The sequence below is a fragment of the Lithobates pipiens genome, unplaced genomic scaffold, assembly GCF_037356315.1.
Source record: "Lithobates pipiens isolate NorthernLeopardFrog02 unplaced genomic scaffold, aLitPip1_a1.2 Scaffold_19, whole genome shotgun sequence".
NCBI lineage: Eukaryota > Metazoa > Chordata > Amphibia > Anura > Ranidae > Lithobates > Lithobates pipiens.
The window spans coordinates 439,547,255-439,573,860 of NW_027507764.1; the positions used below are offsets into that span (position 1 = coordinate 439,547,255).

The 26,606-nt window shown below is 45.3% G+C and overlaps 1 protein-coding gene across 3 annotated transcripts in view; it reads left to right on the top strand.

The window, feature by feature from the left end:
• LOC143997184 (chloride channel protein C-like) overlaps window positions 1-26,606 on the top strand; it is a 253,086-nt gene that overhangs the window by 152,988 nt on the left and 73,492 nt on the right. For all 3 annotated transcript variants that reach the window (XM_077492665.1, XM_077492666.1, XM_077492667.1), the window contains 2 exons: window positions 832-998; window positions 6,461-6,637. In XM_077492665.1, the coding sequence (XP_077348791.1) occupies window positions 832-998; window positions 6,461-6,637 (344 nt within the window). The remainder of the gene's footprint in view (window positions 1-831; window positions 999-6,460; window positions 6,638-26,606) is intronic.

Consider the following 26,606-nt stretch of genomic DNA (forward strand, 5'->3'; position numbering starts at 1 on the left):
ATCTGTTTAGTGAGCCAGATCAGATGGATCTGATCAATCCAAATGTCCCATAGATAAAAGCGGGCTGTGTCTGTGTCTGCTCTGCATACTGGAGCACACATGGACCTGCCATCTGCCTGCTCAGCGGGGATCAGCAGAGAGAACCCCCTCTGAGAAAGCAGATTCCGCTTCATGGAGGTGCCCCTGTGAAAGGGTCTTCAGCTGTTTTTCATTCATTTGTTCTTGCTGCCTCCTTGTAATGTCCTCCGTGAACTCCCAACCTGTCCCTTTCCCCTCACTTTCTTTAACCTGGGGCCCTCCAGCTGTTGTAGAACTACATTTCCCATGAGAATTGCAAAGCTGGCATTTACAATTACTCCCATATGTATGATGGGACTTGTAGTTCTGCAGCAGCTGGAGGGTCCTATGTTGCCTACACCTGCTCTATGCACACTACAAATCCCATAGTCCATCTTGGAAACAAGCAAGAGAGAGGGCTACATTTCTACAAACACTGGGACAATGGGACCAAAGCAATAATAAAAAAAAGGAATTTATAATTTGATAGTATTTTCTTTTAAACCAGAGCTTAGTGTCACTTTAGTAATGGTCTCCTATAATGACATCTCTGACTGTGGTTCTGCCTAAAGGCTTCAAAATAGATTGTCATGTTTAAATGTTTAATACACTTTCAATGATGCTATTAAAATAGATGATATAAAAGCATAGCTGGTGTTTGAATTTGCATGCTCTTCACATCAAGTATGCAACAATCTCGAGATTCGAAAATTAGATTATTATTAGAAGTGTTCTAATATTATGCACTGATTATGACTTATTTTGCTGTCCTAGGTTGAAATAACAAATGATGTGCAGTCCATTCTGCTGATCATGGTGGCAGTAATGATTGGAAAAACGGTTGGCGATTACTTTAACCATTCTCTCTTCAGCTCCTTGTTGCATCTTAAGTGTATTCCCCATTTGGAGGCAGAACCCTATGTAGTCAATGGCAAAAAGCGGTAAGCATTCTTTGTGTATAATCAATGATAGCAAAAAAATATATATACTATTTAGCTATGCTGGTCATTAAAATGTACAGATATTCTCTCTCATGTTTATGTGAATTTATTCCATGCCAGCCAACAACCTCTTGACAGATATATTAACAGAGTGGTCCTCCTAACTAGAAGAGGTGTGTATATAAGGGGAATGGCAATTATAAATTACAAATCCTTTTGCGGCAAACATATGTACTTTAACTGTGTTTATAGCTGTTTGCCTGGAATCCACAATAAGCATTTCATCCCGTTATTTAAAATTTGCTCTTGCACATAGGCCTCTCTACCGTGTATGAGGATACCTTTTGTGGAAGACAATTGTTTTTTTTTTGGTTTTGTGGAAGACAACTTTTCTACGGACAGGGGAGAATGGTTTTGGGATAATTCAAGAGCATTACATTTATTGTGCACTATTACTATTTATTGTGCACTATTACTATTTATTGTGCACTTATTGTGCGCTATTACTATTTATTGTGCACTATTACTATTTCTATTATTTCTATTATTTTTCATTCATTGTGAAATCTAAGGAAATAATTTTACAACTCACTATAATGAAGAATCAGCAGGAGCCCTGAGCTTGTTCTCCTGCAAATAGACGGTCCCATCTGGGGGTGATGGGATGCACCAGATGCAGCTTTACAATTGAACTAAGATGCTCACTTGCCACTATTAAGCCTGTTACCAGATGAAGGTTGATTGTCACTTGCCACCCACTGATATGGTTTTGATATGATGATGCAAGCAATTGATTTATTATGGTCCCTGTGCAGTCAAAACACTCTCTACTAATGATAATCTGTATTTTCAGCTGCTCCTCAGCACTAGCATCACTGCCTCTGCTTCATCTAAGATCATCAGTTATTAGATGTGCATAAGAAGTGTGAAACCTAGATCCCTTGCATGCGCAATTACAGTAGGGTTCACGCACCTATGAGAATCTAATGCTGTTTCTGATCTGATAGGAGGCAGAGCTAAGGCGGTAATGCGAGCGATGGGGAGCGGCTGTAAATACAGATGAAGCTTTGCTCACTTGTCTGCAGCTCACCTCCTGCTGTATGGTCTGGTTCCTAGAGCACAGGGGTTGGGGAGCTCTGCTTTAAAAGACAACTTCATCCTTAGTTATGTTGTCCTTTAATAAATCTCCACCCACCTGTGTGCAGCCCACCTAGGATAATACTTACCATCCTCTCCAAACCAGCAAGTTTTTCCCAGACTCAGATCCTGAGCCCGGGGGTTGGGGAGCTCTGCTTTAAAAGACAACTTCACCCTTAGTTAAGTTGTCCTTTAATAAATCCCCACCTACCTGAGTGCCGTCCACCTAAAATTATACTTACCATCCTCTCCGAACCGTCGCTTTTCCCCTGGCACAATCTCAATAACCATCCTTACATACACACATGCGTGCCGTGGCCCCATTATTTACTATGGATAAACTGGTCCCTCAGAATACTAAATGTAAAGTTATCCTTTAACCTCCCTAGCGGTGATCCCGAGTCTGGCTTGGGCTGGAATTTCAGTACCACGAGCGGTAACCCCGAGCCAGACTCTGGATGGAATCGCTGGATACAGGGAGGACACGGAGAAGTTAGTTACCTTGTCCCCTGGATCCAGCGATGTCCTCCGCTCTGTGTGAGCGAGCTGTCCTCCGCTCGATTCACACAGTGCCGAATGCCGCAGAGCTCTGATCCCTGCCACGTTAGGACGCACGGGAGCGGAGATCGGCACCAAATTCAAAAAAGTAAAAACTGTAAGATTACAGTACTGTATAAATAAAATACACATCCCCTTTGTCCCTAGTGGTCTGTCTAGTGACCTGCATGTACTTGTATATTATAAATGCGTTTTTTTTCTGCCTGGAATTTGGAGATTGTCCATAGCAACCAAAAAGTGTCCCTTTATGTCAAAAGTGATTTTAGACCAACTAGAAAACAGTGATAATAAATTAGAATCACTTGCAGAATTGAGCGATAGTGATTTGTGGGGAAATTCGTCATCAAATACTAAATCTAATGACAGCGACAATTCTGCAAATGAGCAAATTTGAGTGTTTTTGGATTTGATTACATTATTGAATCATTTTTATTATTATTTATTATCATTATTTATTATATTATACATTTTATCATACCCGTGATGTCTACTAGACTCTTGTTTGAACAGATTTAAGAGAGTTATTCCTAAGAATTACAGGCCTACAATATAAAACGCCAAATTTCCATGCAAAATAATTGTACCGCTTTCAGCACCTAAAATCAAAACTAATCATACCGCCAGGGAGGTTAAAGCTGAACTTCATGATAAACAAATAAATACAAGAGGCGGCGTATTCTTATTTGAATCTTGGTGCTTTGTGTAGTTTTTTCCAGATGTCTGCAGTAATCCAGAGTGAAGCTTTAATTCTGTGCAGGAGTTAGCTATAATCAGGATCATTCAGTGCTGCTCTCTCTCGTTGTGCAGGGGGACTGGTCCCCTCATGCAGTTTTTTGCATGCATCCTGTAGTGGGTGGGCATGCTGGGCTCCTCCCACAGCTCTGTATACAACACAATTATGAGATCACTGCTACTTTTATGCAGTAAAATCTGGATTTGTAAAGGCATTTGGTGCACCCAAGGTGAGTTTAGATCCATTGTAACTATAAAAGGATTAGTTCACCTTTAAAAAACAAACAACCTATGCAGTCCACAAACTCCAATCCACAATGCTAAACTAATCCAAGTGCTGTCCTTCTGAGGTCTCCACATGGACATCACTATGTCTTCTCACCTCAGGTGACCTCAGCCGCTACAGTGCTCTCTCCCATTGCTGCTGCTAAGCTCATCTGGTCAGCGAAGAGCAAAATGCAAATTTTTGCGGCTCGGAAGGATGATGCAAATCACAGAAATCACTGAAAGTAATACTTAGTACCCAGTAGCAGCTCTATATCAAAGAAAATAGGCACTAAACCAGGTAGTAAGGACAAACCTAATATTTTGTCACCCAATATGGTTGATAACTAGGTAAACATAAAATGGATTAACAATGGAAAAACACAATTTACCATACAAAGTGATTAACAGTGGTGACTAAGTATAAGATAAAATTCGGCATCCTAATCAGCAGAAACAGTAGCAAGGGCACCTCAAGTGCATCAGTGAGCAGTAGTAAAGTTTAATCTGCTGAGTGCTGGAACTATACTGCTGGAGTGCATTTATGTTGCCAATGCTAGTCCTAGATTGACTGGGTATGAATTGCCCAAAAGAAAAGGAGAATGGTAGCAGGGGGGGGGGATGGGCAGGAGAACAAACGGGTGATAAAAATATTATGTGGTGCTACCTAAGTAGAAAAATTTCTTTTTCTAGTTAGGTAGCGCCACATAATATTTTTATCACAATTCTTTTGTTAGTGTAGAGATCAATTTATATGTTGGCAGCTTCCCTTAATTAATTAAATTAATTACATTTTTCTGAGCGTTAAAGTTGGATCAGGGATAGTAGGTATGGGTTGTGCGCATTAGTATCTTCTTTTATAAGGAGAACAAACGGGGCTTCCAGAATAATTATTATGTGAGGGGCAGTGGTTTGAGATGCTCATCTGCCGCCTATCATTGAGGCCCTTTAAGAGCATCTTTGCACTTAACCACTTGCCTACTGGGCACTTTCACTCCCTTCCTGCCCAGGCCAATTTTCAGCTATCAGTGTGTTTCAGCTGTTGCAGTTTGAATGACAATTGCGCGGCCATGCATCACTGTACCCAAACAAAGTGTTTGCCATTTTTTTTAAGACAGATAGAACTTTCTTTTGGTGGTATTTAATCACCACTGGGGTTTTTATTTTTTTCAAACAAAATGAAAAAATACAGAAAATTTAGGAAAAAAAACGTTTTTGTCATAAATCTTTGTAAATACGTTTTTTTTTCTTCTTCACTGATGTGCACTGATGAGGCTGCACTGATAGACATTGGTAGGATGCACTAGTGAGCAATGATAGGCAGCACTGATAGGCATCACTGCTAGATGGCACTAATAGGCACTGGCAGACATCACTGATGGGCACTGATTGGTAGCACTGGTGGGCACATATTGGCAGCACTGGTGGGCACTGAGGGCACTCGGTGACAGCACTGATGGGCACTGATTGGCAGCACTGGTGGGTACTGTTGGGGCTGTACTGATAATCAGGATACTGATGATCAGTGCCCTGATTATCAGTGTAGATGTCCCCTGTGTGGATGTGCCGGCAAATCCTGTTTGGACACAGCTGATCATGTGGTAATGAGCTGCTGTAATTGTCTCTTTTCCCTGATCAGTGATCAGCTGCATCCAAAGGACACAGCTATCACAGATCACTGCTGATGTGTGCCGCAGGGAGTGCACAGGCAGTGCAAGCACAGTAGGACATCATATGATGGCCTTCTGGCAAAGTGCTGTACCCATAATTCGGCAATAGCACGGTCGTGAATGGGTTAATGTCAATCCCAGTTAACCTGCATGCAGTAGAGGTACAGTATAAGTATGAGTTAGTCTTGGCACAGGTGCAAGGTAGATGTGGTTCAGATGCAGCAAAGGTTTGGTATAATGCAGTATAGTGTTGATATAGGTGCAGTCTAGGTTTGGAATAAGTGTTGTATAGAGTGCAGTATGTGTGCAGTATGGATTGGGTACACTTGGTGTACTGCTCTCAGTGGTTCATTCCCTGCTAGCAGTATCACCAATGGCGAAGTGCCCCCTCACCAATCCTCAGGATATGGCAGTGACCTCTTGCTGTAGAAGGGGGTGTTCGTGGTCTCTCCCCAAAAGCCTCCGGTCATCAGAAGTGGGAAGCAGAGGGTGAGTGGATGCTCCAGTCTCCCTGCCACAGCGGTGCAGGTGCTGTGATGTGGGTGGTGCTGTGCTTCTTCCAGTGTCCCCACTCCCCGTTTCAGGTTCGGATCTCCACTGGTATGGTCTCCTGCTGGCAGGTGAATATCAAGATGGGGGTGCTCTCTCCCTAGCTTCATTGGTACCAAGAGGAAGAACTTTCTTGGGCATCTTACTAAAAATAATCTCTCCACTCCTCCTACTGCACAGTACCATATTAGGATCTGTAGTATAAGGAGTCTATTTGCCCTATCATATGGCTGCCATTCCAAACTACAACTCCCAGGATTCTTAGCGCTCTGCATAGAAGTCTATGGGCTTGTTGGCTTTAGCACTCCCCCTGCTGGCCAGAGGAGAATGGTGCAGCATAACATCCCTATCTCTGTAGGGGGAGAGAAGAATAAAAGGCAATGCCTCCTTCAGCATATCACTGTAGCCCAGCACCTGGCTACATAAATAAATAACACTGTATATTAAAGTCTGATAAGTAACATATAATTATTTGATTTCTGTATGCACATTTTAATGTTACTTAGATTTTTTCCTGTTTACTGATGTGTCTTCCTGCTTTGTATTTGACAGGGTAAACCTGGAGCTCTTCACTGCTCAAGATGTTATGAAGTCTTGCACAGTTGTCCAACTACGGGAATGTGTTTCTTCATTGGTTGATCTTCTGATTAACACAAGCCACAATGCCTTCCCCGTGGTCCACAGCACAACACCTGGCCAGAATGAGGTTTTCCTAGGGACCATTACAAGGTAATATGGAAGTACTGAATACTGTAGCTGATACAGTATTGTAGATATGATCAGTGAAATATGTTTGTGAACTAAAAAGTACAGGCTTACAAGAATATCCTTATGTCAAAGTTTAAAGGCTCCCCGGTCTTCGTGATTAAGCCCTTTGTGGGATAAAATGCATTGGAGAGGGAGGTAGACGGCCAAAACTATTTGTTGTGAATCCTCTATTTTTTTATAATAAACCTGGTTTTACATTGGTGAAGCCCGTTCACTTCTACTTTAAGGGCATTCTTATTGCACTATACTTACCTACCAATTTTCCAACAGGTTCTACTTGCCTAAACCAAAATATAATGGAGATCTTTGAGTTAAGAACACATTTGTTAACCTGTGTTAACAGGACCACTGTAAACAGTTCCCCCTGACAGCTCCCATCTCACTGCAATGAAAAAGGGGCTGCAATGAAAAGGGGGCCGAAAGGAGGATCCACAGCATGTTATGGGGACCAGCAGATTAACACTCCTGGAAGTGTCAGATTAAGTACAGTTTTTAAGGGATCTTTTCCCTGAAACAAAGCAGTAATCGGTGGTGCAGGCAGCAAGGGAAGTGAGCATAGCATATTTTTTTAACTATTTTTTTTAAGAGAATCGATTAAAGGTAAACTCAGCGGAGTATTGTAGTTAGTACAATTGTACTGTCTGCTCATTAGCACTAGTATTGAACCCATTGCTCTCTCTTGTTTCACTGAACTGCTTTTTAACGAGTTGGGTGCAAAGTGATTTTGCTTTAGTCACTGTAGAAACATTTTGTTTGGTATTTTTCAGAAATACTAAAGTAATGCATTTTACTTTTAAGTGTTTCATTGCATATACAGTTTTGACGATTTAGCATCTTAATACATAGCTGAAATACTTGCTGTTGACAAATGTGTTACTGTTTACTCTGTTGCTAATGGTTGCTGTGTTTTAGTGTAATGATATTTATTTTTTGCTTTACTACTTACAATATTTTTTGACACCAGCCTGATATAAAGCTAAAAGACAGTACAATCTAAAGTTCAAATTCAGCCAGACTGCTTATAAATGAACATATTCCTAGTGACATTTCTCATAGACTGTATATATATACTTACATGGCATTGCTATAATTAAAGTAAACATGATGTAGAAATAGTATAGAGCCACTTATGTGCAGTTACCACATACCAGGAAATGGTAAACACCGTCTGAATTAAAATGTTAGTTTAAAGAAGCTCTTCAAGTTGTTTTCTGCTTCTTGTCTAACTATTTGCAGCTGCTGCCATTATATATTCTATGGATGTATTTTTTTTGCAAATAATCCTGCCTGCCACAACAAAAATGATGATGAATTCCTACAGTGACTGTTCTCTTAACAAACGTGGTGTGTAAATCAATCTGTCATTCCAATAAAAGAGAGCAAAGTGATTTATATTTTACAGGGGCTTTAAATATGGCTCTGGGAGGTAAATGGGAGGACATCTGGATGATTTTGAAGTAACATTAAAATAAGTGACTGCATGTCATTATGAAAAGGAACTTGTCTTATTCCTCCAAGTGCTATAAGAAACAAAACAACATTGGAGCAGGTGCCACAAAGTACCTTGGTGTATGTTCATCACTGGGCAAATGCTTTACTGTGTACATGGGGAGCACTTTTCTCCCATGTACAAAGCACATAGGGTGACTACAACACGTCCTACACCCCTTGCTATGTCACGATATAGTGAAAACAATGTTGCTGGCGAATGGTGGCTTTCATTGGTTATTGGCATGATGTAGAGTGGGTCAGAGCTCTAGGTTGGAGCTGAAGATAAAGATGAAAAAAAAAAACATTTTCAAGTTTACTTTAACCACTTCAGCCTCGGAAGGATTTACCTCCTTAATGACCAGGCCATCTTTTGCGATACGGCACTGCGTCACTTTAACTAACAATTTCACGGTCGTGTTATGTTGTACCCAAACAAAATTAATGTCCTTTTTTTCCCACTAATAGAGCTTTCTGTTGGTGATATTTTATCACCTCTGCAGTTTTTATTTTTTGCGCTATAAACAAAAAAAGACTCCCAATTTTGAAAAAAAAAACAACAATATTTTTTACTTTCTATTATAATACATATCCAAAAAAATATATAAAAGAACAAATTTATTCATCAGTTTAGGCCGATATGTATTCTTCTACATATTTTTAGTAAAAAATCGCAATAAGCGTATATTGATTGGTTTGTGCAAAAGTTATAGCATCTACAAACTATGGGATAGATTTATGGACTTTTTTTTTACTGGTAATGGCAGTGATCTGCGATTTTTAGTGAGACTGCGTCATTGCTAAAAAATGCACTGATCAATGTATAAATGGCACTGGAAGGTAAGGGGTTAACACTAGGGGTCGATCAAGGGGTTAACTGTGTTCCCTGGGTTTGTTCTAACTGTGTGGGGGATGGGCTTACTGGGACAACACAGAGATCACTGTTCCTGATCACTAGGAACAGCGGATCTCACTGTTGTCCCCTCTCAGAATGATGATCCATCTTGTTTACATAGGCAGTGCCCCATTCTGCCTCTGCAGGTGCGCTCCTGCAGTGCACAGCAGGTGCGCATGCATCCACTGTATTTTATGCACGGACCGTCATACAGGTACGTTAGTTCGAGCAGCCGGGCTGCCCTGCCGCAGTATATGTGTGGTGGGCGGTCCGGAAGTGGTTAAAGCGTATTTAAATCCAAAAACCAAAATGTAATACACAGACATACCCCACTTTTCAGTACACAATGGGACCAGAGCATGTATGTAAAATGAAAATGTACTTAAAGTTAAGCATTACCTTTTTTCACTTCTCAGTGCATGTACTGCATTCAGGGCAGGACTTAGCATGGTGGAGGCCTCTGGGCTTGAGTCATCTTTGGGCCCTACCATCTATACATTACCGTATTTATTGGCGTATAACACGCGCCATGTATAACACGCATCCCAAGTTTAGGAGGGAATTTTAAGGGAAAAAACTTTTAGGAGGTAAGTTTAAGGAAAAAACTTACATTTAAATGCCCATCAATGCAGCCTTATCAGTGTCCATCTGCAGCCTTGCCCATCCATCTGCAGCCTTGTCCAGTGTCATTGCAGCCTTGTCAATTTAGGCTTGTCATTTGCAGCCTTGCCCCGGTGTCATTTGCAGCCTTGTCATTTGCAGCCTTGTCATTGCAGTCTTGAAGTTAAAAAATGGTGCCACTGGCATACAGAGTCCTGTGTATCTCTGCGGCTCTCGGGTCCTCTCGGCGGCCCTCGGGTCCTCTCAGCGACTCTCATTCCGATCATTGGGCAGCGATCTTACCCGGAAGTGGAAGCGGGTGCCTGGGGGCATCTGCTCCCCCCCAAAAAAGTGTCAAATTTGGCAGTGGAGGGGAGGGAAGGTGCTTTGCCTTTGTGTGGCAAGTTAAGAGCATAACGTGCTAGTATGCATTGCACACTAGCCCATTATGAAAGACTTACCTTGAAAAGAAGCCCTCCAGTGGCGCTTTTTCATCGCTGACAGGGCTTCCATCTTCACCCATTCTTCCTTCTGGGTTTGCAGGCTCTGGCAGCTTGAATGGTGGAGCCACGATGATGTCACAGCCACAACACAGTGCTTTGAAGGAATGCCACTGGTAGGCCGATCCTTCAGAGCACATTCGCCGGTGACGTCACCGGCTGCCAAAAGAGCAAATATCTCCCAAATGGTGCACATTTACGAGATATTAATTTTAGCCTAAGGTAAGCTTTATTATAAGCTTACCTTTAGGTGAAAATCACAATGTGGACTTTACTGCCGCTTTAATGCTAGTGACAGGCTGCCTAATATATGTTATTTTTGGTTTTGCCTTTAGTACCTCTTTAATGTTTTGTCTACCTTGATGTTCCTAATGATGTTCCTTGACCTGTGTACCACACAATTACTGTAACTTCTTAAAGTACAACACCATCCAGCATTTTTATTTCAGTTTTAAATAGAAAGGGAAAAAGTTAGAAACTCTCTTAGGTTTGTGTTCCTTCTCTTTCTTGGGTCATAGAGGGCAGGAAGTAAGAAAAATCTCAGTGAAATTGCAGACATCAACAACAACACTTTTATTTAATTGTAGAAGAGTTAGAACCTTCATCGGGTTTTTGCTGCCTGTATCCCCCTTGGTGAAATTAAATTTGAGCCACCAAGGCAAAAAGTAGAGGGAATCATTCCAGATGGAGACAATTGTGTTAATAGAAGCATAATAGAGATTTTAATCCCTTCCCATTCTATCTAAAACAAATTAAAAAGCTTTTAGATTTGGGTTTTACAGTTTATGGTCATGTAAGCCATTAGAATGCTCATCCAGTAGCCTTCTTGATGTAAATTAGAATCAGAAAAAAAATATTTTTGGCTAGTATGCACTGCCCGAGAGCCCGGAGCCATTAGGGCGTGGCCCCATGAGAGCCCACTTGAAGTATCTGTAATAATACCAATAATACTGCTAGCGCCACAGGTGCTTGTACTGTACGCGACATCACCTGAGACAGATGAGAAGAGAGGAGGGGCCGGTGGGGAGCAGCGCGCCGTTAGCGGTATTATTACAGACACTAGGTGAGTGAAGCTTTTTTTACTGGAGTATACACCAGGGTCGCCATCGGAGGGAAGGGGCAGTACAGATATATGGGGTCCGGGCCCCAACAGGACCGCAGGAAGGCCCATGATACTCTCCTGGTCCCCCTATCCCCACAGTGTCCCCCTGTGTGCTCTCCCCCCCACAGTGTCCCCCTGTGTGCTCTCCCTCCCCCACAGTGTCCCCCTGTGTGCCACCCCACATTATCCCCCTGTGTGCCACCCCACATTATCCCCCTGTGTGCTTCCCCCTACAGTGTGTTCCCTCAGTGTTCCCCTGTGTGCTTCCCCCCACAGTGTCCCCCTGTGTGCTTCCACCCCACAGTTTCCCCCTGTGTGCTTCCCCCCAGTGTCACCCTGTGTACTCCCCCCACAGTGTCCCCCTGTGTGCTTCAACCCCCAGTGTCCCCCTGTGTGCTTCCCCCCCAGTGTCCCCCTGTATGCTTCCCCCCAGTGTCCCCCTGTATGCTTCCCCCCCAGTGTTCCCCTGTGTGCTTCCCCCCAGTGCTCCCCGGACCCTCCGTACTGTACGCGACATCACCTGGGACGGATGAGAAGAGAGGAGGGGCCATCGGGGAGCAGCGCACCGTTAGTGGTATTATTACAGGCACTAGGTGAGTGAAGATTTTTTTACTGGAGTATAGAGACACCAGGGTCACCATCGGAGGGAGGGGGCAGTATAGATGTATGGGGCCCGGGCCCCAACAGGACAGCAGGAAGGCCCATGATACTCGCCTGGCCCCCCTACCACCACAGTGTCCCCCTATGTGCTCTCCCCAGTGTTCCCCTGCATGCTTTTCTACACATTGTCTCCCTCTGTGCTCTCCCTCCCCCACAGTGTCCCCCTGTGTGCTTCTCCCCAGTGTCCCCCTGTGTGCTTCCCCCCAGTGTCCCCCTGTGTGCTTCCCCCCAGTGTCCCCCTGTGTGCTTCCCCCCAGTGTTCCCCTGTGATCTTCCCCCCAGTGTCCCCCTGTGCGCTCTCCCACCACAGTGTCCTCCTGTGTGCTCCCCCCCCCCACAGTGCTCCCCGCCGGCCCTTCCTTCCCTCCTGTCCACCGCAGGTACTTGTACTGTACACGACATCACCTGGGACGGGTGAGACGAGAGGAGGGGCTGGTGGGGAGCAGTGCGCCATTAGCAGTATTAATACAGGCACCGAGTGAGTGAAGAGTATAGAGTACTCCAGGGTCACCATCGGAAGGAGGGGGTAGAACAGTTGTATGGGGCCCAGGCCCCAACAGGACCACAGGAAGGCCCATGATACTCTCCTGGCCCCCCTACCCCCACAGTGTCCCCCTGTGTGCTCCTCCTCAGTGTTCCCCTGTGTGCTTTCCCACACAGTGTCTCCCTGTGTGCTCTCCCTCCCCCACAGTGTCCCCCTGTGGGCTCTCCCTCCCCCCAGTGTATCCCTGTGTGCTTCCCCCCCCAGTGTCCCCCTGTGTGCTTCCCCCCCAGTGTCCCCCTGTGTGCTTCCCCCCAGTGTCCCCCTGTGTGCTTCCCCCCCAGTGTCCCCCTGTGTGCTTCCCCCCCAGTGTCCCCCTGTGTGCTTCCCCCCCAGTGTCCCCCTGTGTGCTTCCCCCCTACAGTGTCCCCCTGTGTGCGTCCAACTACAGTGTCCCCCTGTGTGCTCCCCCCACAGTTTCCTCCTGTATACTCTCCCCGCACAGTGTACCCTATGTGTGCTCCCCCCACAGTGGCCCCCTGTGTGCCCCCCACAGTGTCCCCCTGTGTGCCCCCCCACAGTGTCCCCCTGTGTGCTCCCCCAGAGTGTCCCCCTGTGTGCCCCCCCACAGTGTCCCCCTGTGTGCTCCCCCATAGTGTCCCCCTGTGTGCTCTCCCTCACCTACAGTGGTTCCCCTGTGTGCTCTCCCCCTACAAAGTCCCCCTGTGTGCTTCCCTGCACAGTGTCCCCTGTGTGCTCTCCCCCCAGTGTCTCCCTGTGTGCTCCCCTCCACAATGTCCCCCTGTGTGCTCTCCCCCCACAGTGTCCTCCTGTGTGCTCTCCCCACTAGTGTCCCCCTGTGTGCTCCCCCCCTACAGTGTCCCCCTGTGTGCGTCCAACTACAGTGTCCCCCTGTGTGCTCCCCCCACAGTTTCCTCCTGTATACTCTCCCCGCACAGTGTACCCTATGTGTGCTCCCCCCACAGTGGCCCCCTGTGTGCCCCCCACAGTGTCCCCCTGTGTGCCCCCCCACAGTGTCCCCCTGTGTGCTCCCCCACAGTGTCCCCCTGTGTGCCCCCCCACAGTGTCCCCCTGTGTGCTCCCCCATAGTGTCCCCCTGTGTGCTCTCCCTCACCTACAGTGGTCCCCCTGTGTGTTCCCCTACAGTGCCCCCTGTGTGTTCCCCCCACAGTGTTCCCCTGTGTGTTCCCCCTCACAGTGTTCCCCTGTTTGTCCCCCCCACAGTGTCCCCCTGTGTGCTTCCCCCCAGTGTCCCCCTGTGTGCTTCCCCCATGTTCCCCTGTGTGCTTCCCCCCACAGTGTCCCCCTGTGTGCTTCCCCCATGTTCCCCTGTGTGCTGTCCCCCTCACAGTGTTCCCCTGTTTGTCCCACCCACAGTGTCCCCCTGTGTGCTTCCCCCCAGTGTCCCCCTGTGTGCTCTCTCCCCCCCAGAGTGTCCCCCTGTGTGCTCTTCCCCCAATCTCCCCTGTGTGCCCCCACAGTGTCTCCCTGTGTGCTTCCTCCCACAGTGTCCCCCTGTGTGCTCTCCCCCCACAATGTTCCCCCATGTGCGCTCCCCCCAGTGTCCCCCTGTGTGCTCCCCCCAGTGTTCCCCTGTGTGCTTCCCCCCCAGTGTCCCCCTGTGTGCTCCCCCCAGTGTTCCCCTGTGTGCTTCCCCCCAGTATCCCCCTGTGTGCGTTCCCCCCACAGTGTTCCCCCGTGTGTTCCCCCCACAGTGTTCCCCTGTTTGTCCCCCCCACAGTGTCCCCCTGTGTGCTTCCCCCCAGTGCCCCCCTGTGTGCTTCCCCCATGTTCCCCTGTGTGCTTCCCCCCACAGTGTCCCCCTGTGTGCTTCCCCCATGTTCCCCGGTGTGCTGTCCCCCTCACAGTGTCCCCCTGTGTGCTTCCCCCCAGTGTCCCCCTGTGTGCTTCCCCCGTGTCCCCCTGTGTGCTTCCCCCCAGTGTCCCCCTGTGTGCTCTCTCCCCCCTCAGAGTGTCCCCCTGTGTGCTCTCTCCCAATCTCCCCTGTGTGCCCCCCACAGTGTCTCCCTGTGTGCTTCCTCCCACAGTGTCCCCCTGTGTGCTCTCCCCCCACAATGTCCCCCATGTGCGCTCCCCCCAGTGTCCCCCTGTGTGCTCCCCCCAGTGTTCCCCTGTGTGCTTCCCCCCCAGTGTCCCCCTGTGTGCTCCCCCCAGTGTTCCCCTGTGTGCTTCCCCCCCAGTATCCCCCTGTGTGGGTCTCTCCCAGTGTCCCCCTGTGTGCTCTCCCCCCCACAGTGTCCCCATGTGTTCTCTCCCCCCAGTGTCCCCCTGTGCTCCTCTCCACAGTGTCCCCTGTGTGCTTCCCCCCAGTGGCCCCCTTGTGTGCTTCCCCCCAGTGCCACCCGTGTGCTTCCCCAGTGTTCCCCTGTGTGCTTTCATCCCAGTGTGCTTCCCTCCCAGTGTCCCCTTGTGTGCTCTCCCTCCCCCACAGTGTCCCCCTGTGTGCTCTCCCTCCCCCACAGTGTCCCCCTGTGTGCTCTCCCCCCCACAGTGTCCCCCTGTGTGCTCTCCCCTCCACAGTGTCCCCCTGTGTGCTTCCCTCCCAATGTTCCCCTGTGTGCTTCCCCCCAGTGTCCCCCTGTGTGCTTCCCCCCAGTGTCCCCCTGTGTGCTTCCCCCCAGTGTCCCCCTGTGTGCTTCCCCCCAGTGTCCCCGTGTGTGCTTCCCCCCAGTGTCCCCCTGTGTGCTTCCCCCCAGTGTCCTCCTGTGTGCTCCCCCCCAGTGTCCCACTGTGTGCTCCCCCCAGTGTCCCCCTGTGTGCTCCGCCCCCAGTGTCCCCCTGTGTGCTCCGCCCCCAGTGTCCCCATGTGTGCTCCGCCCCCAGTGTCCCCCTGTGTGCTCCGCCCCCAGTGTCCCCCTGTGTGCTCCCCCAGTGTTTCCCTGTGTGCTCTCTATCCCCAAGTGACCCCCTGTGTGCTCCCCCCACAGTGTCCCCCTGTGTGCTTTCCCCCCAGTGTCCCCATGTGTGCTTCCCCCCAATGTCCACTGTTTACTTCCCCCTACAGTGCCCCCCTGTGTGCTTCCCCCCTACAGTGTCCCCATGTGTGTTTCCCCCCCTACAGTGTCCCCCTGTGTGCTTCCCCCCTACAGTGTCCCCATGTGTGTTTCCCCCCCTACAGTGTCCCCCATTGTGTTCTCCCTCCCCCAGTGTCCTCCATTGTGTTCTCCCTCCCCCAGTGTCCCCCTGTGTCTTCTCCCTCCCCCAGTGCCCCCCTGTGTGCTCCCCCCCAGTGTCACCCTGTGCGCTCCCCCAGTGTCCCCTTGTGCAGGTGTGGCTTGACTGTGGGCGGGGACACAGGGGGCCCCATGATCTTCTATTGACTGGGGGCCCCATGAGTTGTCAGTCCACCTCTGGTACTGATGTACAGTAACCAATACAAACAAATGATTTATCAGTTGTCAACTTTAAAGTTAGCCTAATGAAAGCTGATGTCTGAATTTATTTCATAGGATACTACACAGCATTGCACAAAACAAGTGTTTAAACACCATACCTAGCAATTCAAAATTCGGCTATTCTGGCTAGTATAAGTTATTGTGAAAAGCGTACTGTGGTTGTAACAAAATTATTATCGTAATAGACAAGTTCACGCCTGACTGACATTTTATTAATTAGAACATCTTGTTCAATTTTCTGCCTTATAAGCTTGTTACCCTGCAGGATAGTTCATGTGACCCAAGCAATAATGATGTATGAAAGAAGACATGATTTCTTGTTTGATCAGATTCTGTTAAGCTACATAATTAGATTTTAGGCTAAAACAATGCATTAATATGCATAATTGTTTGAGGTTTACAAGCAATTGAAATTGGGGTTGAAACCTATAAAAATGCATTTGACTGGCACTGTGATGGTTTTGATTTAATTTCACTATAATTTGTTTGTCTGGTACCGTAAATTATTAAAACTGTTGGTGGCCAAATAATATGGACATATGATTATTTTAAAAGCTGATGGAAAATTTACAACGTTGCAATGGAGCTGCTTTTTGTATTATTATTATTATATTATATACTATTTTTGTGTATGGCCAGCAATAGTGTTTGTACCATCAAATTTACTTTCACAGCTGGCAAAAGGTGATACCATGTTACAGATGCTGTTACAGGTTATAAGAGACTGATGTAGACTCGCACTTGATGTCTACTAAGGTTGCAGGTAGCAAAGAATTTAAAGATGAAGTGGCAATCAGTATGGGGTAACCACATATGGGGGATGAGGAAGAGGATTAAAATAGAATAGAAAAGGGTAAAGAGGGTTTTAAGCCTTGTGGATTTTCTTTTGAATCCTAATATTGATGGCATTAATCATTGCCATTTATCTTCTTTAATTCATTGCTGTCCTGGTTAGACATTTGGGGTTATTTATGAAAGACAAATCCACTTTGCACTGAAAGTGCACTTGGAAGTGCAGTTGCTCTAAATCTAAGGAGTAGATCTGAAATTAGTGGAAGCTCTGCTGATTTTATCATCTAATCATGTGCAAGCTAAAATGCTGTTTTTTATCTTCCTTGCATGTCCCCCTCGGATCTACAGCGACTTTACTTCCAAGTGCACTTGCAGTGCAAAGTGGATTTTCCTTTAGTAAATAACCCCCATTATGTAGAATGTTCAGAAATTGAAATAAGGCCTTACGTAGCATCCTGCCCATATACATCACCCATAAACAATGATCAAAGAATAGTTGCGTATGGTTGAAACCATTAGCCTCATGGAGGAAACAGTGGCTATAGCAACTGAAAATACAAATAAGTTTGGAGATTCTGGTATCTGTCTCAATATTCCGAATCCTATGCTGGTTTTGCGCAGCAGATCAGAGGCTCCAGCCTGTTGGTGTGGTCTTGTTCCGTTATTGAGACCAGTCGATTTCATTGTAGAGTAAGGATGAGCCGAACACCCCCCTGTTCGGTTCGCACCAGAACCCGCGAACAGACCTAAACTTCGTGTGAACTTTAGAACCCTATTAAAGTCTATGGGACTCGAACGTTCAAAATCTAAAGTTCTAATTTCAAAGGCTAATATGCAAGTTACTGTCCTAAAAAGTGTTTGGGGACCTGGGTCCTGCCCCAGGGGACATGGATCAATGGAAAAAAAAGTTTTAAAAACGGCCGTTTTTTCAGGAGCAGTGATTTTAATAATTATTAAAGTGAAACAATAAAAGTGTAATATTCCTTTAAATTTCGTACCTGAGGGGTGTCTATAGTATGCCTGTGAAGGCGCACATGTTTCCCGTGCTTAGAACTGTCCCTGCACAAAGTGTCATTTCGCAAGGAAAAAAATTCTTTTAAAATCACTTTGAATTGTCAGCTCCTTGAAAGCGTGGGGTTCCCCTAAATTCAATTACCAGACCCTTCAGATCTGGTATGGATATTAAGGGGAACCCCGCATCAAATTTAAAAAAAATTGACGTGGGGGTCCCCCTAAAAATCCATACCAGACCCTTTATCCGAGCACGCAACCTGGCAGGCCGCAGGAAAAGAGGGGGGACGAGAGAGCACCCCCCCCTGAACCATACCAGGCCACATGCCCTCAACATTGGGAGGATGCTTTGGGGGTCTGTGACCCCTCAAAGCACCATGTCCCCATGTTGATGGGGACAAGGGCCTCATCCCCACAACCCTGGCCAGTGGTTGTGGGGGTCTGCGGGCGGGGGGCTTATCAGAAACTGGAAGCCCCCTTTAACAAGGGACCTCCAGATCCCAGCCCCCCCCTGTTTGAAATGGTATTGCATTTGCATAACAGTATGCTAACTTGCATATTAGCCTTTAAAATTAGCACTTTAGATTTCTCCCATAGACTTGTACAGGGTGTTCCGGCTTTTCGAATCTGACGCGAACAACCCAAATTGTTCACTGTTCTCTGAACAGGCGATCAGCCAATGTTCGAGTCAAACAAGAGAAGCTCATCCCTATTGTAGAGGTTATTCTGTTAATTACCAGACAACGTATCGTTCCTTTTCATTTTTTTTCCTTTCTTTTCTAACCTTCTTTCTTTCCAGCATATTTTTCTTTCCATTTGACTCTGTTATAGTTGAACCAAAGTGAAAGCTCTCATGTAAACTCTGGCGGTATACTATATTTAATGATTTATTCATATCACATGGTTGTTTACAACTCTAGAAATTATAGTAAAAAAATAGATTTTGTAGTAAGAGCATTGCTAATTGTTATCTATGTACGAGGACAATTTGGCAGAGTCTTGTTTTGTACTTATTTTGTACTTGAAATCTTTCCAATAAAAATCTTTATTGGAACTCCCCCCCCTCCCCCCATAAAACCTTATCTTGGTAAAAACTTGTGATTTACAGTTTGGATATTCTTTAACCACTTGAGATCCGCGCTATAGTAAAAAGACGTCTACAGCGCGGATCTCAATTTCCGGGACTACGTCTATTGACGTCGTCCCGTGTACGAGCGGCCTGCGCGCCCCCTGAGGGGCGCGCGCGGCGCGCTCTGTGATCGGCGAGTCCATGAGACTCGCCTGATCACCGATCCGTGAAAGGGGTCGATCCCGACCCCTTATCACGTGATCAGCTGTCAGCCAATGACAGCTGATCATGTGATAGAACGGAGCCGGTAATCGGCTATTATTCCTCCTCGCGCTGACAGCGCGAGGAGAAAAAAAAAAAGCCGATCACCGGCGGCCGTGATCGGGACATCAGTCCCGATCACGGCCAATAATCTAAGCGCTCACCTGCCCCCTGCCAGTGCCCACCTGCCCCCTGCAGTGCCAGTTTAATAAAAGTTAGTGCCCCCGTCAGTGCCACCCAGCAGTGCCCACAGTGCCACCCAGCAGTGCCACCCACAGTGCCACCCAGCAGTGCCACCCACAGTGCCACCCACAGTGCCCACAATCTGCCTAAAAGGTGCTGCACCCCAGTGCCGCCCATCAGTGCCCAGCAGTGCCGCCCAGCAGTGCCCAGCAGTGCCGCCCATCAGTGCCCAGCAGTGCCACCTATCAGAGCCACCTATCAGTGCCACCTATCAGTGCCCATCAGTCCCATCTATCAGTGCCACCCATCCGTGCCACCCATCCGTGCCACCCAACCGTGCCACCCATCCGTGCCATCTTATCTGTGCCCATCTTATCTGTGCCGCCTTATCTGTGCCCATCGGTGCCGCCTTATCTGTGCCTATTAGTGCCGCCTTAACTATGCCTATCAGTGCCCACCAGTGCAGCCTATCAGTGCCCACCAGTGCAGCCCATCAGTGCCCACCAATGCAGCCCATCAGTGCCCACCAATGCAGCCCATCAGTGCCCACCAATGCAGCCTATCAGTGCCGCCTAATCAGCGCACTTCAATGAAGGAGAAAAATGACCCGTTTGCAAAATTTTAGAACAAACTATTAAAACATGATTTTTTTTTTTTGCATCTTTTTTTGTTTGTTTAGAAAAAAATAAAACTCTGAGCTGTAACTAAATACCACCAAAAGAAAGCTCTATTTGTGGGAAAAAAATGATAAAAATTTCATTTGGGTACAGTGTTGTATGCCCGCACAATTGTCATTCAAAGTGCATCAGCGCTGAAAGCTGAAAATTGGTCTGGGACTGAGGGGGGTTTAAGTGCCCAGTAAGCAAGTGGTTAAATAAGTATATTTGGGTCTAGTTTGGACCAATTTGAGTTCAGTGATTTTGATTGGTTCAGTTATCTTTAAGTAGGACTATAGTATGAACACGACAGAATAGGAAATGTACCATGTTTTCCATAGCTATCATCCAGGTGTTGGCTTCCATTTTTGAACTATAAAAATGATTGCACCTTTTCTCAGTAATAACATGGTAGGCTTGTATATGTGCTATAAGCCAGCAGTTTAAAAGCGCAGTTTGCCCAGAGATGATAAGGAGTGATTTTCATGACTGCTTCCACTGTCCACAATAAGAAATAAACTCCTGATTATTCACAAACTCAGCCACATCGATTAATAAAAACAGTACACATTTTACACATTGTTAGGCACATAATTAACCCCTTGATTGTCCCTAGAAGTTAACCCCTTCCGGTGTTATTAGTACAGTGACAGTATTAGCACTGATCATTGTTTTAGTGTCACTGATGATGTCAGTGCCAGTTAGTCAGTTCCCATCCAGTGTCAGTTAGTATCAGATTGCTGCCCATGCTATCACAGTCCCACTATAAGTCACTGATAACCGTCATTACTAATGTAAAATAAATAAACAAATAAAAAGTCCAATATAGAGTATATACCATCATTTGTAGACGCTATAACTCCCATGCAAATCAATCAATATACACTTATTAGGATATTTTTTTTTTTTTTTTACTGAAAACATGTAGCAGAATACATTTTGGCCTACATTTAAGAAAGTTGATTTATTTTTATTTTTTTTCAAAATGCTTGATCTTTTTTTACTTAACCACTTCCCGACCAGCGCACGACGATGTACGTCGACAGAATGGCATGGGCAGGCATATTGGCGTACATGTACGTCCAATATTCGTTGCCGCCGTGCCATCGGGAGCGCGCCGCCGGCGGCGCGCTCCTGCGCTGGTCGGGACCCCCGTGAGTCCGGTCACGGGACCCGCGGACTCGATTGCCGCGGGCATCCCCGCGATCGTCTCACGGAGCGGCCGAATGGAGGAAATGCTGTATAAACAACATTTTTCCATTCTGTCTAGCAACTAGTGACGCTGATCTCTGCTCCATGTGATTGGAGCAGAGATCAGTGTACACTAAATGAAAGCCCAACCCCCCCACAGTTAGTAACACACCCCTAGGAACACTTAACCCCTACACTGCCACCCACTGGTTAACCCTTTCACTGCCAGTTTCATTTACACAGGAATCACTGCATTTATATAGCAGTGATTACTGTATAAATGACAATGGTCCCAAAAATGTGTCAAAAATGTCCGATGGGTTCCCCACAATGTCACAGTCACAATAAAAATCGCAGATCGCCGCCATTACTAGTAAAAAAAAAATAATAAAAAATTATTAATAAAAATGCTATAAAACTATCCCTATTTTGTAAACGCTATAACTTTTGCGCAAACCAATCAATAATCGCTTATTGCGATGTTTTTTACCAAAAATATGTAGAAGAATACGTATCGGCCTAAACTGAGGGAAAAAAATGTTTTTTTATATATTTTTGGGGGATATTTATTATTACAAAAAGTAAAAAATAATGCGTTTTTTTCAAAATTATCGCTCTATTTTTGTTTATAGCGCAAAAAATAAAAACCGCAGGGGTGATCAAATACCACCAAAAGAAAGCTCTATTTGTGGGAAAAAAAGGACGTTAATTTTGTTTGGGAGCCACGTCGCACGACCGCGCAATTGTCAGTTAAAGCGACGCAGTGCCGAATCGCAAAAAAGTGGTCTGGTCTTTGACCAGCAAATTGGTGCGGTCTGAAAGTGGTTATATATTAAAAGTAAAAAAAAACTTTGGATATCAAATACCAGCAAAAGAAAGCTCTATTTGTGTGAAAACAATGGTATACATTTTGTTACATGTTGGGTACAGTGTTGCAGGACCTGGCAATTGCCAGTTAAAGTAGCGCAGTGCAAAAAAGGGCCGATCATGAAGGGGGTAAACCTATAAATAAAATGTTTTGGCTTGATATACACTTTTATGCAACAGTTATGGCAAATTGTTGCTCTATACTTACCGTCATTTTTCTTTCCTGGTGTATCCTCACATCAGCACACCATGGGTTAATCCTCCATAGGTAACCCCTAGGACCACTTCCAATTGCTGAATTAAAGACCTTCTCTCTTGATCCCCGGTGTTTCTTAACTAAATAAAGACAGGCCACCAGGGTGAGAAAGTTGTGCTGATGTAAAGGATATGCCAGGAAGGGAAAATTACGGAAAGTACAGGGAAACAATTTTCCATATTTCTGACTATCCTCACATCAGCACACCATTGGAATTAATTAGCAATAAGAAAAACAGGAAGAAAAACAAAGGACACTAAGCCAAGATATGCTGCATAATAAGGAAAAACAAAATTATATTTCTCTTGTAAGGCCCCTGAGACCACCGCTGTCCTGAATTTTGCAGATGCTGTGGTCTGAATATCCAGGCTATAGTGGCATGCAAAGGTAGTACAGCAACTCCAACTGGTCATTCTATAGATGGCCTCTAGCAAAACCTTACCCTGACCAGGAGGCTGCCATCCCTCTCGTCGAATGAGCACATATGACTTCTGGAGGAGTCAGACCTTGGTTCATGTAGGCTAGGGTGATGGCCCTTGATACCCAGGAAGAGATAATTCTTGATATCGCAGCCTCACCTCTTTTGGTGCCCACTTGAAGGATAAAAAGTTATCCACCTTCCTGATAGGAGCAGATCTCCCCAGATACATGGATAGCAGGCCCAACATGTCCGGTGTGCTGAAATACTATGTCTGAGAAGACAAAGGTTCTGGATTAAAATTGGGAGGATTTCCTCACAGTTTTCATTGCATCTAGATGTGACCTTAGACCTCAGGTTTGGAGCAGGTTGGACAATGGCTTTTTCTGGAAGGATCACACAGTAAGGCTCTGCAGGACAGGGCTGCCAATTCTGAAACTCTTCTCGCTGATCTGAAGGTCAGGAGCAAGAGTCCGGAGGTATAAACAGAGATTGCATAAGTGACCTGAGGACCAGGCTGAGTTCCCAGCAAGTTATAAGGCATTTTTTCATAGTTTAATGCAGGAAGCACATAATTGGAGGATCTTCAGCCCACCTATGCCCAGTGAGAGACGACAAAGAGGAGACCTGCACTCTATGCTAACCCCTTATCTAAGCCGATTGAAGGAAGAAACACCAGGGATCTGGAGAGATAGTATTTTCTAGCTATTGAAGGTGGTCCTAGGGGTTACCTATGGAGGATTAACCCATGGTGTGCTGATGTAAGGTTAGCCAGGAAAGTATATTTATCAGCCAGCCTTCTTTCTAAGGTTTTTAAGGCTGCCTTTATCATGCAACATATTCATGTCCTAGTCATCAGCAACAATAACAGTACAGCACAGTCTTCTAGCTGAATTTCCTTTCCCATTGCCAAAAGCTGTGATAGGCCTCAAATCACCTCATGTGGAAGTTTCCAGAAACTTAAAACAACTATGGCAATAATGGTTGGAGCTTCCTGTGTCTTCTCACATGAGCTTGCTACTGTCAGAATATATCCTTAGTTCAGTTGCACCAGAAATAACCTTTACACGTTTGATGCAAGGTTACCAAGCAATAAAGGCAATACGTGGATAACGTATCTATCCATTGAGGATTATACAGTTTCTGCCCTTATGTGTGGAGACCTGACCGTATTACTAGAATCAATCACAGGGATATGGTGAAAATAGAGATCCAGTGATGGAGATGAAAAATTATTGATTTGACAGAGCTCAGATACTTGATAACTGTAAGAATAATACTATATTCTGGGGATGTGCTTTTCAAATATTAACAGTTTTGTTGCACCCTGAGAGAGAGCTCAGGCACATTGCTTTGTAATACGTGGTGGATCAGCCTGGGAAACAAAGGGTGAAGTCTTGGGAATAACCCAAGCCTTTGTAATTGGCAGCTCTCTTTTTTTTCAGTTGCTTGTGACCTTCTTCCCACTTCTGGAAAACTTAAATTATATTGCTCCAGGGCTAGGCTACAAGTCACCGAGGCAAACTAAAAGTAAATCTTTCCTCTTCATATATCTGTAAACCATATATAAATATCACAAAAGGCCAAGAAGGCAGTATAACAAAACATGTGCAAAGTTTTCCTATATCTAGATACAGATGTAGTCCTCTGTATTATTGGCTGTTGTTTTGATAAATTGTAACATTACCCTCCGTCTTTTATACAATGACATTGCTTTCCAAGTTTTCTTTTTTTTTCCAGATAGTATTTGTTACAATAAATGGTGCATATTCTGTAAATAATGCAAAATGATCATTTATCATTGAAAATAGAGAAACTGTGCTTTTGCAAATAATCACTCTTTTTACATATGAATTCTTGGGAAAAAGTTAAATATACCATTAGATAAACATATGGATTTTTTTTTACCTGTAAAGGATTTTTTTTTAATCTGTTAAGTGAGTGCTAAGATTCAGGCAACTCTGCTATACTGCATAAAACACAGCTTAATAACAGAACACAGGCTTAGCTGACTGTTTGAATATAATCCCCCCTCACTGTTGCTCACAGCTGTACAGGGAAATACAGAAGGCGAAATTCAGGACTGATTTAAGTAAACTAGCTGTACAGAATTTTTTTTTTTTAAATAGACATATCCACATAAATTGATGTTTAATATTTACAGTATCTCACAAAAGTTAGTACACCCCCTCACATTTTTGTAAATATTTTATTACATCTTTTCATGTGACAACACTGAAGAAATAACACTTTTTTACAATGTAAAGTAGTGAGTGTACAGCTTGTATAACAGTGTAAGTTTGCTGTCCCCTCAAAATAGCTCAACACACAGCCATTAATGTCTAAAAAGCTGGCAACAAAAGTGAGTACACCCCTAATTGAAAATGTCCATATTGGAACAAATGTGTCAATATTTTGTGTGGCCACCATTACTTTCCAGCATTGCCTTAACCCTTTTGGGCATGGAGTTCACCAGAGCTTCACAGGTTGCCACTGGAGTGCTCTTTCACTCCTCCATGACGACGTCACGGAGCTGGTGAATGTTAGAGACCTTGCTCTCCTCCACCTTCCCTTTGAGGATGCCCCACAGATGCTCAATAGGGTTTAGGTCTGGAGACATGCTTGGCCAGTCCATCACCTTTACCCTCAGCTTCTTTAGCAAGACAGTGGTTGTCATGGAGGTGTGTTTGAGGTTGTTATCATGTTGGAATACTGACCTGTGACCCAGTCTCCGAAGGGAAGGGAAGGGATCATGCTCTACTTCAGGCACAGCACATGTTGGTATTCATGGTTCCCTCAATGAATTGTAGCTCCCCAGTGCCGGCAGCACTCATGCAGCCCCAGACCATGACACCCCCACACCATGCTTGACTGTAGGCAAGACACGCTTGTCATTGTACTCCTCACCTGGTTGACGCCACACACGCTTGACACTATCTGAACCAAATAAATGTATCTTGGTCTCATCGGACCACAGGACATGGTTCCAGTAATCCATGTCCTTTGGTTGTCTTCAGCAAACTGTTTGCAGGCTTTCTTGTGCATTATCTTTAGAAGAAGCTTCTTTCTTGGACAACAACCATGCAGACCAATTTGATGCAGTGCGCGGCATATGGTCTGAGCACTGACAGGCTGACCCCCCACCCCTTCAACCTCTGCAGCAATGCTGGCAGCATTCATATGTCTATTTCCCAAAGAAAATGTATATATATATATATATATATATATATATATATATATATATATATATATATATATATATACATATATATATATATATATATATATATATATACCGTGCTATCCCAATGTTAGCAGCCAGCACAAAAAGGTATAAATAAAACGCATATATAAAGGGAAAAAGTGCAGTGCTAAATAAATCAATAATAAATACTACAGTGATCCAATAAATTATGCAAAAATAGTGACATATAGTGACATAAATAATACAGTCCAGTGTGAGTCACCAACTAAAGTAAGACATTTTCTAAACATGTGACGAAGAAAAAGTCCAGATCCAATACAAGTTGTTCCAAAAGTGTCCAAATGAATATGTGCCATCAAATTGATAAGTGACTATCAAACAAAGTAGTGGTTCCATGAGTGTCCAACCCAGTAAGTGACAAATGTGATCCACTACCGACAGCACAAATCGTTTACCAGAGGACGTGGACACACACAAGCATATACTTGGTGAGTCTAATGCCGCGTACACACGGGCGGACTGTATGGCCTACTTAGTCCGTCGAAACACATTTCAGCGGACAGTCCGCTCGTGTGTGGGCTTCAGCGGACTTTTTCAGCGTGCAGTCTGGCGTACTAAGTATTTCGGATTTTTCAAAATTCTGTCCGTCATACTTTGGTTTCAGTGGACAATCCGCTCGTCAGTAGGCTAGTTCGACGGACTAAGAATGGCGCATGCTCAGAAAGGATTTACACGGCGGAAGGGTGCATTGCTGTGTATTGGACTTCCTATTTCTAGTCCCGTCGTACGTGCTGTACACGTCATCGCGCAAGCTTTCGACGGACTGTTTGTGCATCCGTGTGTGGTCAAGTCCGTTCA